General features: G+C 54.9%; 1 protein-coding gene across 1 annotated transcript in view; it reads left to right on the top strand.

Moving 5' to 3' along the window:
- NCS1 (neuronal calcium sensor 1) overlaps nt 1-18752 on the top strand; it is a 49518-nt gene that overhangs the window by 18359 nt on the left and 12407 nt on the right. The window contains exons 2-3 of the mRNA XM_053571059.1: nt 6752-6776; nt 17950-18088. Of these exons, the coding sequence (XP_053427034.1) occupies nt 6752-6776; nt 17950-18088 (164 nt within the window). The remainder of the gene's footprint in view (nt 1-6751; nt 6777-17949; nt 18089-18752) is intronic.

Genomic DNA, 18752 nt, shown 5'->3' with positions numbered 1-18752 from the left:
GGGAGGGAGCAATGTGGAGCCTTGTGTGCCAAGAAGGCTGGAGTGTGCAGGTGGCTCCTCCCGCGGCCCTGTGCAGCAGGGATCTGGATGGCACCCCTGCAGGTGTTACTGCCTTTCCTGACTTCCTGCCTCCCAGTGTGTGGCGTCTGCGGGGAGCAGGAGAAGCCATTCCCCCTTTTACAGATGGGGAAACTGAGGCCAAGACCAGGGAAGGGACAGGCCACACAGCAAGAGAGTGGCAGATCCCTGGGGTCCAAGTCCCATGAGAGACACAGCTGTCTTCCCTGGGGGGAACTGCCCCTCCTCTGGGGGGTGCCCCTCCCACGGATGCAGGGAAGGCCAGACGTCGGGGAGCAGGAGGGTGCACGTGGTCCACTGACCTGCTCCCCTTTCTCTGACATAGCTTTGCGGTGGCTGTGGGAAAGAGGTTAGAGGGTTCGGGGCAGAGCCTTCGTTCTGAGCGGGCAGCATTGGAAGGGTTGTTGTGGCCCCGCAGGTACAAACACAGCTGTGAGGGCAGGGAGGGGGCTGGGCAGATGCTGACCTATGAACTGTAGCCCGAGGGCAGTGGAGTAGGGTTCCAGAAGGGGTATTGGTAGCTGCAGGGCAGGGGCTCTGTGGGAGAGCAGAATGGAGGTGGGGGCCTGGTGCAGAAGCTGGGGTGGCATGGGGATCTCAGCAAGTGGCCCCAGGCAGTTGGGGTGTTTTCGTGTTTTCAAGTCCAACAGGCTAGATGGGACTTACTTGTACTTGGCTAGGACTCCCTGGAAGGGTAGGGAGAGGGTGTTCTCAGGATCGAGGCCGGGGTGAGGTTGAGGGGGTCCCATTGGGCCATGTGGGGCCTGGTGGTGGGGAACACAGGGTGCAGAACCAGCCCCCACAGTACATGTGAGCAGGGGAGAGGCCTGGGCCGGAGGGGCCAGCTGAGCTTCTGGAAGGAGGATGGCCGGCATCCACAGGTGTCAGGACTGGGGGACGGTCTGAGTTAGTAAAAGGTCACTCGTGGCTGGGCTGGAAGGCCCTCCTGTCTCCTTTGTGCTCCTCAAACCCAAGGACCCCCTTGGGGACACGGTTTTCCTGGGGTAGGTTGCGGAGTGCTGGTTTGGCTACAGGAGGAGTGACAGGGGAGGCCAGAGTGGCTCTCCAAGGGGGCTGCCAGTCCCTGCTGTCTGTTCCTGCTGTGTTTGAGCTGAGTGTCAATCAGGAGAGAGGTATTTTGCTTCAGGGAAATCAAAATCAGACTCAACATTTACCCCAGGCTCCTGGGACTGGCTCTCTGGTGCTCATTCCTGGCAGACAAGAGCTGCGAGAAAGGGAGGCGGAGCTGGGGCGGGACCCAGGAGCACTGTCTGGTAGGGAGGGTCTGTGGGCACTGTCGGCGCCCCCTGGGCTGGGGGGTACAGGCCCCTCCCCACTCTGGGCCACCAGCTGGCCCTGCCCATCAGCAGCCCTATTTCCTTTAGGGGCACTGCGCCTGCTCTAAGCTGGAGAATTCTCTCTCTACTTCTCAAGATCCCCTTCCTGGGAGGAGATTATATATATCCCATGCTATAGATGAAGGCTCTGAGGTTCAGAGAGGTTAGGTAACTTGTTCAGAGAGACACAGCCTGCATATGGCCCTAACAGGATGACAACCCAGAGCCTTCCACCATCTGGCCATGAGGTAAGTGTGGCCTGTCTTGGATCGTTGCCCATCTACAGTTTTTTTTTTTCTTTTTTTTGAGACAGAATCTCACTCTGTTGCCCAGGCTAGAGTGCCATGGCATCAGCCTAGCTCACAGCAACCATGAACTCCCGGGTTCAAGTGATCCTCCTATCTCAGCCCTCTTGAGCAGCTGGGTCTACAGGTGCCTGCCACAATGCCTGGCTACTGGGTCACAATCTTGCTTGAGCTGATCTAAACTCCTGCGCTTAAGTGATCCTTCTGCTTTGGCCTCCTATGGTGCTTGGATTACAGGCATGAGCCACCTCGCCTCGCCCCCATATCCCATTTTAAATTCTGGTTTTATTACAAGCCTGGGCCTGCGGGCCTGGAGGCGGAGTGTGCTAGAGGAAAGCAGCTCATTTGAAAAGTTGGCCAAAGCCAGATGTAGCAGTGAAGGTAAACATGCTGTGAGAATCAGTATTAGGATGTGCCCTGAGCCCAGCCCATTTGTTCTCCTCCACAGCCCGGAGGTGACACTGCCCCCAGCCTGGAGAGGAGCTTTGGCCTCTGGGCTTAACATCCAGGTGGGAATAGGAGAAAATAAAAAAGTGCTCTGTTGAGCGCTTGCTGGGTACTGGCCACTGATCAGGCCACGCACTTTAACCACTTCCTCTTCCTGTGAGATGCCTGAAGGCAGACACTGTAATTTGTCCCATTTTTCAGGTGAGCAGACCAAGGCTCAGAGATGTGGGGTCACTTGTCCAAGGCCACAGACCAGTGAGGGCAGGAAGCCTCGGCCTGGTGAGCTGGCCCGGCTGACCCTGAGCCCTCTCTCTGGATCATGCCACCCTGTCCCCCCATCCATCTCCATCCCCTCTTGATCAGACCCCTGTGGGACCCTCTTTCATAGAGCCTACGGGAGGGCAGACTACATGAAAGGAGCTTCCAGAGGGGCCGTGGCAGGCTCAGGAGGGCTTCCTAGGAGAGGGGCATCCCAGCTGGGCTCCACAGGAGGACAGGGCCACCAAGGGAAGGTGAAGGAAGAGGCGTGTTCCAGGCAGAGGGAATAGTGGCAGGTGTGGTGCGAAGGCCCAGAGGCTGGAATGGTCAGGAGCTTCAGTGGAGTCTCCAGGTGGGTGTTTAGGTAAGGGACCCATGATGCTGGTGGCACAAGGACAGCAGGTGTTACTGCCCTGCCCTGAGCCCTAAGCTTGGACCTTGGGGAGAGGCAGAGGCCCTGTTAATTTCACACTTGGCGGGAGGCACCCAGCCAGTGAAAGGGAGGGGCTGGCCATGGAGCCTGGGAAGGAGCGCAGCAGAGGTGGGAAGCAGGACCTTAAATTGTCCCCATGCCTCTCCCTTCCAGTGCCTGTGGAGGTCAGAGCTGCTGAGGGCAGGACCCTGGGGAGGACCCCTCAGGCCTCCCGGTGTTTGAGGGCACACAGATCTTGGAGTGAAGACAAACATTCCCCCAACTTTCATGTTGAAACATCAAGAGGAACATTGAAATGATAGTGCACTGTGTCCTTCTAGAGTCCTCCCTTTCCGCGTATGTAAATGTGTGCACTGCTGACCTTACCCTAAATACTTAGGGCACCCCCCGGGAGAATCTGCAGGGAGCCTGTCACGGCACCCAACTGCCCCCCACAGCTCGGTCCCCCAGATGCCCGGTGACAGCCTTTAGCAGCTTCTTCCTCCCAAGCCGGGACGGAAGCCCAGAGTGGAGAGTGACGTTTGGTTGTCTCGTGTCTTTAGTCTCTTTTTCTGGAACAATCCTCTGACTTATTTTGCTTTTTGTGGCTCTGACTTGAAGAGTCCCGTGCACTTGTCTTGTAGGACATCCCACATTCTGGATTGGTCCGATGATGTCCTTGTACTTGGACTCAGGCTATGTTTTCCTGGCAAGAGGATGCTACACATAAGGCATCCTTCCTCGGCGTCGAGTTGGGGAGCACATGACCTCAGGTTGTTGCACTACTGGGGAGGCCAGGTTAGATCAAGGACAGTCACTCGTATTTTAAATAGTGATTTTTTATTGTACCAGCATGAGTTGCTGATAATCTTAGGGATAGTATTGCTGAGACTGAAGCTAGATTAGGCAAGTAAGTAAAAACAAATCGAGATGATTTAAAGAAAAACCCTGAGTGACTCATCAGACAGGTGTGTAGGGAAGAATCTTGAAGGTGGTCTAGGAGTGGCTAAGCTTCTGGAAACCCAGACAGAATGGTTAAGAACACAGGCAAACCCGAGCTGAGGGGTCACCTTTTATTTTTTTGAGACTGAGTCTCATTATGTTGCCCTTGGTAGAGTGCTATGGCATCACAGCTCACAGTAATCTCAAACTCTTGGGCTTAAGTGATTCTCTTGCCTCAGCCTCCCAAGTAGCTGGGACTACAGGCGCCCACCACAACGCCCAGCAATTTTTTGGTTGCAGTTGCTGTTGTTGTTTAGCAGGCCCTGGCCAGGTTTGAACCTGCCAGTCCCGGTGTGTGGCCGGCACCCTAACCACTGAGCTACAGGTGCCAAGCCTGAGCTGTGACCACCTTTTGGCAATGGCCTTGAGTACATTCCTCACCAGGTTGAGGTGGTGGCTGCCATGCAGGGGGCTGGGTTTGGGGGGTGGGCCTGCATGACCTGTGCTGGCTGTCAGGGGACTGGGGGCAGGTGGCCAGGCCCTGAGAAACGTGTCATTTCTGCTGCCCTTCAAGACCCTCTAAGGCTCCAGGCAGTGAAGCGGTTAAGGTTGCCAGCCTTGGCCTTGCACTGGGGGACACTTGATGTCCTCATCTGTGTCCCAAAGGTCAGTTAGCTGCTTAGAGCATTGGGCAGGCTCACTTCGGACCCCCTGCTCAGACCCCTCAGGGTTTGGCTGCTTCTGATTGGCCAGAGTTCTGTAGAGAGCACTGTTCTAATGGTGGGGGTGGGGGGCAACTAGGTCCTTCCTCCTACCTTCCATGGCTGCTGCATCCTGGGGGCTGGTGGGAAGACGAGGCTGGGGGCAGAGGGCCCTGGGGGCACCATGGGGAGATGTGGGGAGCTCAGGGTAGAATTGGGATTTCTGAGCTGGGGAATCCCAAAGCCCCTCTCTGGCCCTTTGAAACCCACTGTGGTCAGCAATGGCCCTGCCACCCAGCTCCTATTGTTTATGTTGTATGGTGCCACCCCTTGCCAAGGTCACACAAGGTCATGCAGCTCATTGGCACGCTTGAGTTGGGGGTGAATCTAATTTGGCGTCATCCTATCCTCTGGGGACACAGTCCTGGCCCTGCTGTTTCCTAGCAGAGTGATCTCAGGTGACCCTGATAAGGATCAGGCCTCTGTGAGCCTCAGTTTCCTCACAGGGAAAATAGGATTTCACCTACCTATGGGATTGTTGTGAAGGGGAAGAGCAGCAAGCGACAATCCCATTTTATAGATGAAGAAACTGAGGCTTGGAGAAGGGAAGCAGTTTGCCCCAGGTCACACAGTCAGCAAGCTGTGGGGCTGGATTTGAACCCAGGTGGTCTAGTCTGGCTCCGGGGCCTGTGGCTCTGAAGTCCTGGCTGGGCTGTAATGCGTCACCTGTGTCTCCAGGTTCCGGCGTTCAGCACAGCCCCTGGGTACCAGCAGCCCCTCATGGTGGGTATGGATGGCAGGTCCAGTGCAGCCAGCCTGGATTAAGCCAGGGACACGCTCCTTCTCCTCCCCCGTACCTCGCCCCCTTCCCACCCAATACTCTGGCTGAAACTTTGTCTTGGAAAATTGCACTCTGACACCAGACTGGCCTTTCCAGGTACCCGGCGTCTCTCTTTTTATCAACACCCTGCTCGTGGACAAGCCTCTTCCTCAGTCACTGATTTGGGCTTGGCAGGGAGAGTACTGAGCAGGACAGGTGGAGGCTTCCCGTGCCCCCTGGGGTCTGACTGCCGGCTCTCTGCTGCAGACCTGAGTTCACACCCTTCCTCTCTGGCCTCTTTGTGCCTCAGTTTCCACATTTGGAGCCAGGGTAGAGTGATGCTGTCTTCCCTTGGTGCTGCTGTATGGCAGCTGAGCCAAAGCACAGAGGCCCACCCTGAGCTCATATCCGGGCTCACGCTGGGCTCTGGGCATTTGGCAGCTGTTACATGCTTGCTTTGAGTGAGTTTTGAAAAGTGGCTTTCTCGAGTCTGTTCAGGCACAGACAATTCAGAGATACCCCTTGGGCCTTCTTTCCCACTCCCCTGGGAAGAGGTTCCTGTTCCTTTACTCACCTGACCTCCACCTAACATCCCCTTCCTGTCCATCCATTCACTCGTTCCGCACGCTCAGTGTGCAGGGGGCTCCAGTAGCTTCCATACCTGCTATGACTGAACCCCCAGGACAGTTCCATGGGGCAGGTGCTATTAAGATTACAAATGAGGAAACCGAGGCCAGGGGCACTCAAGGAACTCTCCTGTGGTCAAACAGACAAGGAGTGGTGTGGCCTTGGAGGTGGTTTGATGTTCTTATTCAGTGCTTTCATGGTTTGGTTCCGACTTGAGCTGATTCAGCGTCCTTTTGTTTGATTCTCGGTTCAGCAAAGGAGGACTCTTTGGGCTTGGTTCTGGGCTCCAGCTCTTGGTTCATGGCTCCAGTCATGTCTTTCTGGTAAAAGAGCCCTGAGTGACCACCAAGAAGGGCTGGGGTGCTTGGCTGAGGTGGGAGGGGCTCAGTGCCACGGGGCTGAGGGGACAGAGTGCCTGGGGAAGCTGGGCCTTCTACCATCCTGTCGCTGGCACATGGGAAAGATGTGTCTTACGTGCCTGGGAGTGACAGTCCTGCCTGCACACTCTGGGATGGCAGGAGAAGTGGACCATTGGGCATAGGAGGTATCCTTGGGGGTCCTCACAGCAGCAGCAGCACAGTGGACACTGGGAGTGGATGAGGCTAGTGTTGTCCCCTGCTGGGGTGGCCAGGCACAGCACTCCTGACTAGGACCATTTACTAAGGCATCACTTCTTGTTCAGAGCATGTCTATGCCTTGTCATAGCCAGGTGGGCTGTGGGCTGGGGAGGGTGGGAAGGAAGCCCTCCACCTGGAGAATGTCAACTCATCCTTGGGGATACCACCCTTGAGCTAAAAGTCTGCTTTTCTGTTTTTCTCTTGCAGTTACCGAGAAGGAAGTCCAGCAGTGGTGAGTAGCTGCTTTCCCCCCACCCTGTGGAGGGGCCGGAAGTGTTGACTTTGTGCACTGGGGACAGCAGTACAGCTGGCTGGGACGGAGCACGTGAAGGGGACTCTGAGAATGCTTCATCCACATGCTAGTCCAGGCAGCCTTTGTTCAGTATCTTTTGTTCTTGTGGGTGGACGCAGTTTCATTTGAACTGGGTTGGGAGGTGGTGTTGAGGGGCTGGTGATCCCTTGCCTTGGGTAGCATCTGTAAGGACCACCAGGCCCTGCTCACGTAAGGGCGGGGTTTGGGTGAGAACAAGTCAGGAGACTAGGTCTCTGACTTGAGAAGTCTATTCCCCTCTCTGGGACTCAGTAGCTCCTTCTATAAAATGATTGATTGGACTAGATCAAGGATGGCAAGTAGATTTTCTCTCGGATGCCAGCTCTAATGGATCTGTAGTAGCTTCCTGGAGTGCCATGTTAAGAAGGATTCTGAGGCTATGTGTCATGGAGTGAATAGAAAGCATAGCAGTGAGGGATTAGTGAGGTCTGTGATGGATTAGTGATGCCTGCAGTGGGCAAGGTGGGAGGAGAGCAGCATGTATGGCATTGTGAAAGGTGAAGTAGACCTGGAGACTCACACTGTAAGGTGAGCTTGAGCTGGGGAGTAGAGGGTGAGGGAGTGAGAGGTGAGCCTAGAGATCTGCCAGTAAAGTGTGAGGAGCAGGGCCAGCCCCCTCCCGGCCCCCATCCCTCCTTATGCAGGGAAGTGGAGGTGAGGGAGCAGCAATTGGGGTAAGGGGCACCAGGACCTCTCTGCCTGGGCCTGGTGCAAGGCAAGGAGAGGGCAAGGTTTGTTCTATGGGCCAGGAGGCTTACCCATACAGCCTGGTTTCATCTTCACACTCACCCTCAGTAGAAGATGCCATCACGGTGTTTCTGTTTGAGCTCCTACCCACATCTGGGCCTTCTCCTGCAGAAAAAGTTGGCAGTATAGCTGGGAGCGTGGGCGCCAGAGTTAGGCAGGCTAGGCCGGGAACCTGACCTTCTCACCTCCTGACTGAGTGGCCTTGCTCAAATGACTAGACTTGGGGCCTCAATTTCCCCATCTGGAAAGTGAGGGCAATAATAATCAAGCTTTATAGGAATGGTGTGAAAAATAAATGCACTCATTCACATGAAACCTTTGGAACAGAAGCTAGTTAGTGTTCTCTCTGTCGATTTAATAACCGTGATAATCACAGTACTGATCTTCTGGGCACAAGCACCTTGAGATTGAGATTTGCCTAACAGTTAAGTGACTTTGATTTACGTATCAAGCATCGATAGAGCAATACGCTGTGTCAGGTACTGTCCCCCACACCGGGACACATCTGTTGCTCTGGACAAAGTCCTAGCCCTTGACTTGCAATAAGTGCAAAGTGAGACCATCGTAGGGGAGAAAAGTGCTTTGGGGAATGACAGTATGGTCAGGAGGGGTGGGACCCCGTAAGACATAGGGGTCAGGTGAGGCTCCTCACAGATGCTGAAGTGTGAGCTACAGGCCAGGCCAGGAGTCAGCGAGGAACCTGACCCAGGTGTGGGAACAAGCCTGGCTGTGTTTGGGGACCAGCAGGGAGCCCAGGGGACTGCCCTTTAGGGGGCGGTGTTGACACACCCACAGCGAAACGAGTGTCTTGGGGCACCTTGCCTCATCCTTATTGCACTGACACTTTCTCTCAAGAGCTTATAAAGAAAATAAATGACCTTTTTTTTTTTTTTTTGCCAGGAAGTTCTGTGGACTTGGGTAAATATCCCTTGGTTCATTTTGGTGGCACCTTTAAGGGTAGAAGATAGTCAAACCAGTGCCTTTCTCTGGCCCTCCTGGGTCAATACCCTCCCCCATGGTATTATAGAATGGCCATATCCCTTCAGGGCACACTAGACCTGCTTGGTTAGACAGTGATACTCTCCCCTTCTGCACCCCTAGCAGACATTGGTAATAGATCACAGAATATATTGCTCTGGCTCAGTCTCCTTCAGTGCTCTGTGCAGCCAGTGGAATTGTTGTCCACACAAAACGAACCCAGAAAATAAATCCAAATGTTATTCTTGAATGCCCTAACCCTCACTGGTTAACTGGGAGTATAACATTGAGCCTGCCGGTTGCAGCTAGATCCCCAGAGTCCACTGTCCCCTCTGTCCTTTGCACAGGAGGCCGATGGGATGAGCTTCTGCTTCCCAAGTGCCCCGGCCCATTTGCAGAGGACCCTTTTTCACCATGGCTTCCAGCCAGTGCCTGTTCTTGTTCTAGACAGCTCTCAGGGCATCCAGCAACTGGTGCCTTCTCTCTACCCATGCCTGCTCTCTTGGGGAAGCTTGGGGTTCCTGAGCCTAGCCCACCAGGGCAGTGGACAGTGGCCAAGCCATCTTGGGGGCCATAGGGAAACTAAGGGAAGGACATAAAGAGAGCAGCAGCTGAAGTGGACATGGCTCTCTTCTCCCAGCCAGCAGTGCCAAGGTGGCTTCAGCCAGGAGGCAGCCCCGCTTCCTCCTAGGTTGGTGTCTCTCTCTCATGTGGCTCCTCACTTCTCTGGATGGTGTGCACATTCCCTGGCCTGTCCTTCCCTGGCTTCCCATCCAGCTCCTCTGCCTGGCCCACCTACCTTCCCCAGACAGCAGGTCCTGAAGCTGATGTTGGCTCTTGCCCATGCCAGTACGAGCCACCTGGCCTGCAGTGGTGCCACAGCCGCTGCCTTACTGAGCTCTTATCTGCACTCTTGCCCTGCTGTGCTCCACTCCACATGGCCTCCAGAGCTTTGGAAAAGGGTGCCAGCTCTTTTGTGGCTTCTATTGCACTTACAATAAAGCCCCAACTCCTTCCCTCATCTACAGGGCTCCCCAAGGTCGCTGGTCTCAGCTTTTCCCCTGCTCACCAGGCACCAGCCACAATTGCTATCCCTTTCCCAAGCCAAGCTCATCCCGCATCGGAGCCTCCATCCTTGCTGTTCCCATGGCCTCCAGCTTCAGCATGCCCGGCTCCCTCTCATGAGTCACATTTTCATGCCATGTCCCCATCTCTCCGGGAAGATATTGGATCATCTTGTTTTATGCTGACTTTTAACAGCTGCCATGTAGGGCTCTTACGCAATTCTATGATTTGTCCCCTGCCTCGGTGCTGGTCAGGTCCCAGATCCTCCAGGAAATCCCAGGCCATTGGGAGCACAGGCCAGGTCACAGTGATGAGCTGTCTGTGCCCTGCTCGCCCTGTACCAGGGTGCACACTGGGTGCCCCATGGTGCTAGGCCCTGGGCTCCCCGCAGCTCTGGACTCTGATGCCTTTGTCTGTACTTGGCAGAGGGAAGAAGCTGGAGGCTTCATAGGGTGCAGCCAGTATGGGTGTCCACAGCCAGTTTGGGGGCAGTCAGCCTGGAGCTGGAGCCTCCTCCCCAGGTCTCTGGCTATCATGACCAGTCCAGGTCCCACTCTTCTAAGCCCGGCTCACTACCATGGGAGATTGGGAGTCACAGTGGGAGCTGGGCAAGGAATGGCAGCAGGTCCCACGCCCCTGGTGAATGACAAAGACGTCATCCTGGGTGGAAACAGCAGGGCACACACAGTGCATTGGACAAAACCCTGTGATGGGAAAAATGCAAGTGGAGAAGAAAGATGGGAAGGTGGAGAGGCTGGCCGCGGGGGCCAGGTGGCGGGGGCTGTGGCTAAGGGGTACTTTTTTCTCATATTTTCTATTTTCCCTATTTTTTGTCATGGCTTTATTATTTTTATAATAGCAAAATGTCCCAGCAGTATTGTAACAAAATAGTGGGTGGAAGCAGGAGAAATGCTGTAGTTGCCTCAGCAGGCTGGCTGTTGACCTTGGACTGTCCCACACGGGTGTGGGGTAGGAGGCCACCTCTCGCTGACATCCACTGGGCCCCTGAGGGCCAGGCACCGTGCTGGTACTTAGAACAGTGCCATGGGATGAGCCCCAGGGGTGGCATTTCACAGACAAGGAAACCGAGGCTCAGAGGGGTGGAACTTGCCCTGGTCACAAAGCTCTGTGTGTGTGGGGAGGGGCTGGGTCCAGCTCGCCCCCTACATGGCCCGGGCTGCCTGGGCTTCGACTCGCTGGCTTCTTGCTTTGCTCTGGGAAACCCACAAAATCAAAGGCTGTTTTGGGAGGGAGAGGAAGAGGAATGATCTTCATGGATGTGTTTGGGACTGTCTTCCAGGTCTCCAGGGAGCTCTGGGAGGGGGCTGCCACAGGAAGGGAGTCGTTTGAAGAGATAATGGGAGAATAATTTGCTGAGACTGCCGCGCGCCCTTCCCAGCTGCGCTTGGCTGATTGCAGCTTGGGGTTATGCTTTATTATTTATCCATCTAGCTATTTATTCCCCACCTTTTGCACTGCGGGAAGCAGCTGCTGCGCTATCCTTGGCACAGAGGGTGGTGCAGGGCTGGCCACCCAGCAGGGCACCAGGGATGCAGTTCTGAGAGTAGGTAGGGAAGTCCTAGCAGGCTGGCATTTTGGGGAGACAGAGGCTCTGGCAGTGTTGGGGTTTGTGTGGGGCTCTCAGAGAACTAGAGGCCAAGCTGGAATTGGCCCCCATGTCCTGATGGGCCTTCATTTGTTCATTTATTGATTTGTTCACTCATCCAATACATCTTTATGGAGCACCTACTGTGCGCCAGGCCAGTACCCGTTGCTAGAGCCGTTAGGGACTGAGGGGGACAAGGTGCTTAAGAGTCTCCTGCTGGCATGTATGCTCACCTAGGCTGGTGCTGCTGGGGCAGGGGAGGAGTGAGAGGGGTGGGAGGAGCCCATCGCTGAGGCAGTCATCCTTCAGTATTTTTATGAAATGACAGATTCTTTTCCCCTTCCCTTTTAAAGAAGTGTAAGAATGCAGTTGTTGAATCTAGGATTTTCTTTTCTCATCTGCACCCTGTCTTGAAGAGCTGGGTCCCAAACACAGTCAGGCATATGAGAAATATCTCTGCCTCACGTGGCCAGGATATCTATGCACAGCGCTTCCTAGCCTGGGCCGGTCTCCAAGGCCCAGCTCTGTAGATTTTCCTTTAGCAGTCTCTGGTCCCCAAAAGTGAAAACCCCTGTTTGTGAACAAGGTTGTGTGAGATGTAGCTTCCGTATAACTGTCTCAGGCTGGGTTATTGGGTGGGAAAGGGGCATCAAAGCCCCCCTGTCTCTGAAGGGCTTTGCCTGTGTACTAGGTGGGTAGGTATTAGAAGGACTTCCTGGGGCCAGGACTGGGGCCTCTGGAGGGTATTCGGAACCTTTTGGGGACAGCTGGCAGGATGGGGCAGCTCTGGTGGGGTCCTAGGTCCAGGGCTTAGGATATCTGTTTCATTAAAAATATCAGTTCCTGAGTGTCAGGTTTGTGCAGGGGCCTGAAAGGCAGGGGCTAGATGGGTCTCATCTAACAGATGAAGAAACTGAGGCTCAGAGAAGGAAAGTCACCTGGCCAGGGTCACTCACAGGTCAAAGGTAGAGCCAAGGTCTGATTCAGATATCTGAGCCTTTCTTCTTTAGTTCTTTAAACTAAAGAATTTAAAAAATAAATAAATAAATTTAACTCTGTTCTCATGTCCCAGAGTTCCTGTGCGCTCCCTGCACTCAGCAGCAACTGGCACAGAGGTTAATCAGCATCAGAATCACAAGACCCCTCCCCGCTCCTTCTGACTGCACACTTGAAGCTCTTCTCTGAAGTGGGGGCCTGTGTGGTGCACCCCAGGGCCATTCATCTTTTGGAGCTTGGAGATTCTTGGCTGGGCCCCAGGTCCCACCCTGAGACTGACCACATTGAGCACAGGGAGTAGCGAGCTTACAGTGGGACTCTAGGTGACAGATTGCTGCTCCCACCTCCTGTGCTCCTGCTCTGGCCTGAGCCAGCAGTGATACTGAGACTCATCCCCTCCACCTTGGGTGCTAAGGAAAGCAGGGCCCCTGAGGGCTGCCAGAAAAGTAGATAGGATGTAGATAGGACAGCCCATCCACCCCTCTCTCCCTGTCTTAGTGCGGGGCACAAAGGCCACAGCTGAAGATTGGGGTTCTGTGTGACTTGCTAGCTGTGTGACCCTCCTTGACTGAGCACCTACTATGTGCCAGAAGTAGTGGGCAACACAGATTTAGGAAGAAATAGAAAATAGGGTCCCTGCCTCTAGGGCCCAAAGAGGCACTGGCCTGTCATCACATTAAATTAACAGAAGTCACTGCTCAAGGTGCCTCTGAGGCCAGCCCAGGGACAGGGTGCCGTGAGTGTGTGTCCTGGGGTGCGGCCCTGTCTCAGTGGTCGGGGGGGCCCTCTCAGGGAGCTGCACGGAAGCTGAGGATAAAAAGGTAGGAGAGCCAGCCAGGTCTGGGGCGGGAGAGGGAAAGCAGATCAGGTACAGGTCTGGGTAAAGGCCCTTAGCCAGGCGGGACTCCCCCTTCATAAACCTCACTTTCTCCATCTGTAAAGTGGGCAGAATTGTCCTTGCCTCCTAGGCTTGTTGGGTCAATTTGGCAAAATTATGCCTGGAAAGCACATTGCTCAGGGCCAGCTTTCATAACTGGGGCTTCCTAACGACGGGACTAGAGTTTAGAGTCACAGACCATCGGGAAGGCAGGCACTGTGGCAGATCCCTGAGCTTGTGGGGATCCCCAGAGACCATGGAGCTCTCAGCCTGAATGGTTCTGCCCCTGTGTTGCAGAGAGAGCAAGAGCCCAGGCCTCTGGCTGCTTCTTCCCAAGCCCTGAGGAACAAGAGCCTCCAGAGACATTGGCCAGAACCTAGAGTTCCGTAGGCATGGTGGACTTCCACCCCTCTGGATAGGGAGAAGGGCCCAGAGAGGGAGAGAGACTGGCCCAGGATCACACAGCAAGTGAGCAGCAGAACCAGGGATCAGACCCAGGCTCTGCTTCCCGGGCTCCCACCTCACCCAGCCCTCCAGCAAGCCAGGCTGTGCCGCCCCCATAAGGGCAGGTAAAGAGGCTGCTACCCAAACATTACGTAACCCCACCCGCGTTTCTTGCCAGAGGGAGAGGAGGGAAACTGCCTTGACTAGAGTGGAGGGAGAGTAGAGGTTGGAACCATCTCAGACGCTCCAGGTTACCCCAGGCCTCTAATTCACCCTTCAAATCAATCATCACAGCCCTGAGGCCAGGGTGTCCATGGTGGAATCCTGAAGTGCAGCCTAGGACACCCCAAACCAGGCTCACACCCCTCCTCACAGCAGCACCCGACTGAGCTGCTAGATGGGGACAGAGATTGTGCCCAGGAATTTCATCCCCAGGGTGACTGGAAGATGTGACTCCAGCTCCCCCACTCTGGGCCCAAGATCAAGTTCCGACAGGTCTGGGCCTCTTCCTGCTCCTCCCGCTGTGTCCTTCCTCGGGCCTTCAGACGTGCTGCTGCCAGGACACCTGCCTAGTGCCCAGAACAGCCCTGTGTTCCAGCCCTAGCCCTAACCTGTAGTGCTAGGGGGAGGAGACCCGAGCAAACCCCCTCCTCACAATCTCCTCAGTTTCCCCAAGGATAAATCAGTGGTTCAGAGCAGATCAGGGTCTCCCCGCCCTGGCACTCTTTTCATTTGGGGCCAGATCATCGTTTGTCATGGGAGTCTGTCCTGCACAGCACAGGACATTTCCCTAGGATGTTCCCCAGTATCCATGGCCTCCATTCAAGAGGTGTCAGCAGCACCTGCCTCCCCAAGCCATGACAACCCCAGTGTCTGCAGACTTTGCAGTGTGTGTGTTCATTCACTGAACAAATGTGCCCCAGGCCACGTGCGGGTCAACGGGGCACAGTGGTGTCAAGAAGCTCACGCTCTGGTGGAGACACACAGCCCAAGGCACGTGTGACTCAGCATGGCCGTTCTGTGCTGGGGAAGGACAGTGCACGGGAGTGGAGGAGACCCCATGGCCTCGGTGGGGCCTGGACCCAACTGCCTGAAGGAAGCAGCCCCGAAGCTGGGGCCTGGCAGGGGAGTAGATGAGCCCCTGTTATAGAAAACATTGTTCTGACACTTGTTAAGGAACACTTCACTCAGGACGATTGTGTAGGCATCAAGACTCGTAGAGCAGGGGAGAGATTGGGTTCAACTGGAACATGGAGGACAGGGGGAGCCTGGCAGCCGATGAAAGGCAGGACAAGGACACACTTCTGGAGGGTAAGGAACTCCATCGGACGAGATGGCAGGGGGTTCTGGCCAGGCTGACCACGATTCTTGCTCTAGCTAGACAGGGAGGCTGGAGATGGAGCTGGGGGAACAGGTCCAGAGGAGCCTGACTCAAATCTGAGTGTGGAATAAAGGCGTACTGGCAAGAGGTAGTTGGAGCATCAGCTGAGCAGCCCCCAATGGACCTTGCCTCGTGGGAGGCCTTCCTAGGGTCCCTGTAATGGCATTGAAGGGGCTGGGACCCCGTAATGACCACCTCTGTGGGAGTAACCAAGAAGGCTCACGAGGGCTCCCCACAAGGCTGTCTCCCCTCCCCGTAGGCCCTGCTGCCAGAACCTCCCCCACCAGCTGCTCCCAGCGCTGACGTGTGCAGGCCTCCCCCTCCTGAGAGCTGGCCTCTGGTGAGCCATCTGCAATAAAGATTTTTGTCTTTATTGTCTTTAATAACATTTTAGAATCACTCAAGTAACACAAACCCATTGTAGAGAAGTTAGAAAGTCTAAACAGAGGGGCGGTAACCCACCAACCCCGCATGCAGAGAGGTGTCTGGTGACAGCTGGAGTGTCCCCACATGGATCGTTCAGCCCTGGAGCCAGGTATGTCCCCCAAACATGAAGGAAGCAGAGAGAAAGCAGCCTTAAGGGGAGGGAGCTAGAGGGGCCTGGTCTATTTCTCCTGCTGTGGGAAGGAGTTTGAAGCCATGTCCCCAAGCCTGTCCTGCTTTGCTTCCTGAGCCAGGGCTCAGAGTGGTCACAGGGGCTGAGCAGTGGCCAGTAGGCACCAAGGGTCCTATCAGCACAGGATGCAGGGATTCTGGGCAGGCCTGTGGACGTCCGTGCTGGGGAGGGACTGATGCTGGGGTCACAGGCTGACTGGCAGGGCAGTGGGCAGGAGAGGCAGAGCAGGCTAGTGGCTAGAACTCCGAGTCACACATGATGCTCTGGGCAAATCACCTGACCTCTCCTTGCCTTGGTGGCTTCATCTGTGAAATGAGATCACGGAGCCCATCGTCAAGGGCTAAATGAGGAATTGTCCATGAAGGCTCAGCGCAGGGCCCGGCATGGGGTAGCTCTCATGGGCTGTCACAAAGGGTCTGCCTCCCTGGGCCTCCTGCCCCTTGGGGGGTGTCCTGGGGGACCTCGTGCTTGGTGTGGGCACTGTTGGGATAGTCATGTGCCCCCCCTGGGGCTGACTCAAGAAGGAGGCTCCTGCCCACTCCATCTTCTCAGATCTCTGGCCTCCGCGCCGCCTGCCTGCAGACCCCCCAGTGCCGCTGTAGCAGCGACGTGCCAGCAGCGCTCTTGTCCTGCTTACTCTTTACGCCTGACTGACTCCCTTCAGGCTGCAGAATTTCCAAGGTCCTACTCCTGAGTGCTCTTAGTGTCCTTTCAAGTCTTCATGTGCCCAGCATCCATTCAGTCCCTAGACTGCTCTCTGATGGGCAGGGGCACCGTGGCTTCCTCTGCCGGTGGGTCCCGGTCACGGTGCTGCAGCAACTTCATGCACAGAACTCATCCTTGGATGTTCCGGGAGAGGGTGGGCTCTTCATGTGACTGCCTTAGGCCAGAGAGCAGTGGGCAGCGTGAGAGACCTGACAGTCCAGCTTCAACCCCCACCTCAGCTTCAGTCTAGAGTTCGAGGACGGGGAGTGACTTCCCTGTCTGAGCCTCAGTTTCCTGGGGTTTCCTCTTAGGACCTTACTCATGGTCTGTCATGGGCATTCGAGGAAACAGGTCTGCAAATTCCCAGGCCAGTCTGGCCCAGCCGAGCCCATAGCTGGTGCTGATAGTAGCTGACCCCTGTCCCCAGCTGCTGCTGCTACAGTGGGAACCTTCCTCAGGGGAGAGTGTGTCTCATTTGGTTGGGAGTGGGCTAAGCTACACACAGGAGCCAACTTGGTTTAGCACAGCATTTGTTTGTTTTTAAGAGAAAGATCTTACTCTGTCACCCAGGCTAGAGTACAGTGGCCATATCATAGCTCATTGTAACCTTGAACTCCTGGGCTCAAACCATCTACCTGCCTTGGCCTCCGGAGTAGCTAGGACTATAGGCACATGCAACTATGCCAACTCATTATTTTAATTTTTTTTAAAGGTGAGGTCTTGCTATCTTGCCTAGGCTGATCTCAGACTCCTGGCTTCAAATGATCTTCCTGCCCTGACCTCCCAGAGTGCCAGGATTATATGCACGAGTCACCACTAGCCAGCACAACACAAATTTAAGTTCACAATGCTGAAAAATCACACTGTTGACCATTTTTTATGTCTAGCCCTGTGGTTACATGCACCGTCTCTCCCGATCCCAACAAGATGGGTGTGATAACCCTCCCCTTTCAGAGATAAGGAAACTGAGACTCTGAGAGGTGAGGGCATTTGCCTGAAGTTGCACAGCTAGTGAATGTCAGAAGTTTGGACCACAAAGCCATGCCACCACCAACGGCCTGTGTATCTGGATGGCACTGCCTGTGATGGGCACTGGGACTGAAGGGTGGACCAGTCCAGCAGGCACAGGCTAGGGTCCCCTTGAGATCCCTGTGCTGCTTCAGTCTGTTTACCCAGTTCCCTGGGAACAGAGGCTGGGGGTGGGGAGTAGGGGTGGGTGTGCATGGGGGGGTGCGGATGTGTGGGAGGAGCCACCTGCTGGCTCCATATGGTGGCCCTACCCACCAGCACCACCAGCCAGCTCACCCCACTTGGTGGTGCCAGGAGAGGCTCAGCGGAGAAGGTGGGGGAGGTGGGACGCCTTGTGCAAGAGTGTAGCCTCAGGGAGGTGATTCATGCCACTCCGTTAGCCCTCGTGTAGAGCACGGGGCTGGGTGGCCACATGTTCTGTGTGGTGTCAATTTGTCAGCCCTTATCCCCCATATACAGATGAGGCTCACAGAGGTAAAGTCACTTGTCTATGGTCCCATAGCTAGCGAGGTGTGGAGTTGAGGTGTGGAGTTGAGCTCCTGCCTGTGACGTCCTGGGCCCTGGCAGGAGCACCTGGTGGCGGGTGATGTTGACATCTCTTACCCTGTCTTGCTGGTCTGCTGCCTCTAGGTACAAAGGCTTCATCAAAGACTGCCCCAGTGGGCAGCTGGATGCGGCAGGCTTCCAGAAGATCTACAAGCAGTTCTTCCCATTTGGAGACCCCACCAAGTTCGCCACATTTGTTTTCAATGTCTTTGATGAAAACAAGGTGAGCTGGGGACTGATGGGGCCTGGGCCAGCCCGAGTCTCCCCCCCTGCAGCAGCTGGCTCAGCTCCCGAGGGTGCCACTCTCTCCTGCTGCTGTTCTCTTCTTGAGAAGGAAGCATACACATGTGCACACACATGCACAACATGTATACACAATAAACACAGATGCATACAAATGCACTCATACCCACACATGAGCTCACACGCGTGTGCACACTAACATGTAGCTGCATGCACACATGCATATGTGCACAGAGGAACAGAAATGCATGCGTGTACACACGTGCATGAGCATAATGTACACATGCATAATCCACAGTGCACACAATGTATGCAGTGTGCTAACTCTCATGCACACAGTGACATGTGCACACATACGCACATACACACCCAAACATGTGCACCCTTCTTTTTCTCTTACAAGCACAGAATGCAAATGTCCTCAGGGATAGTAATAGGATTAATAATCATAGCCTACATTTACTGGACTTTTCCTATGTGAGATAGGTATTATACCCTCATTTTGCAGATGAGGAGACTGAGGGTCTGAGAATCATACCATATGGGATCTTTCATGCCTGGCTGCTTTCCCTGAGCATCATGTCTTTAAGACTTATGCATGTTGTAGCACATGTCCCTTCCTGGTGATAGCCACTGTGGGGGCA

Source organism: Nycticebus coucang, chromosome 2 (genome assembly GCF_027406575.1).
Source record: "Nycticebus coucang isolate mNycCou1 chromosome 2, mNycCou1.pri, whole genome shotgun sequence".
NCBI lineage: Eukaryota > Metazoa > Chordata > Mammalia > Primates > Lorisidae > Nycticebus > Nycticebus coucang.
The sequence above is the reverse complement of the archived record's forward strand: the minus strand, read 5'-3'. Positions and strand labels throughout refer to the sequence as shown.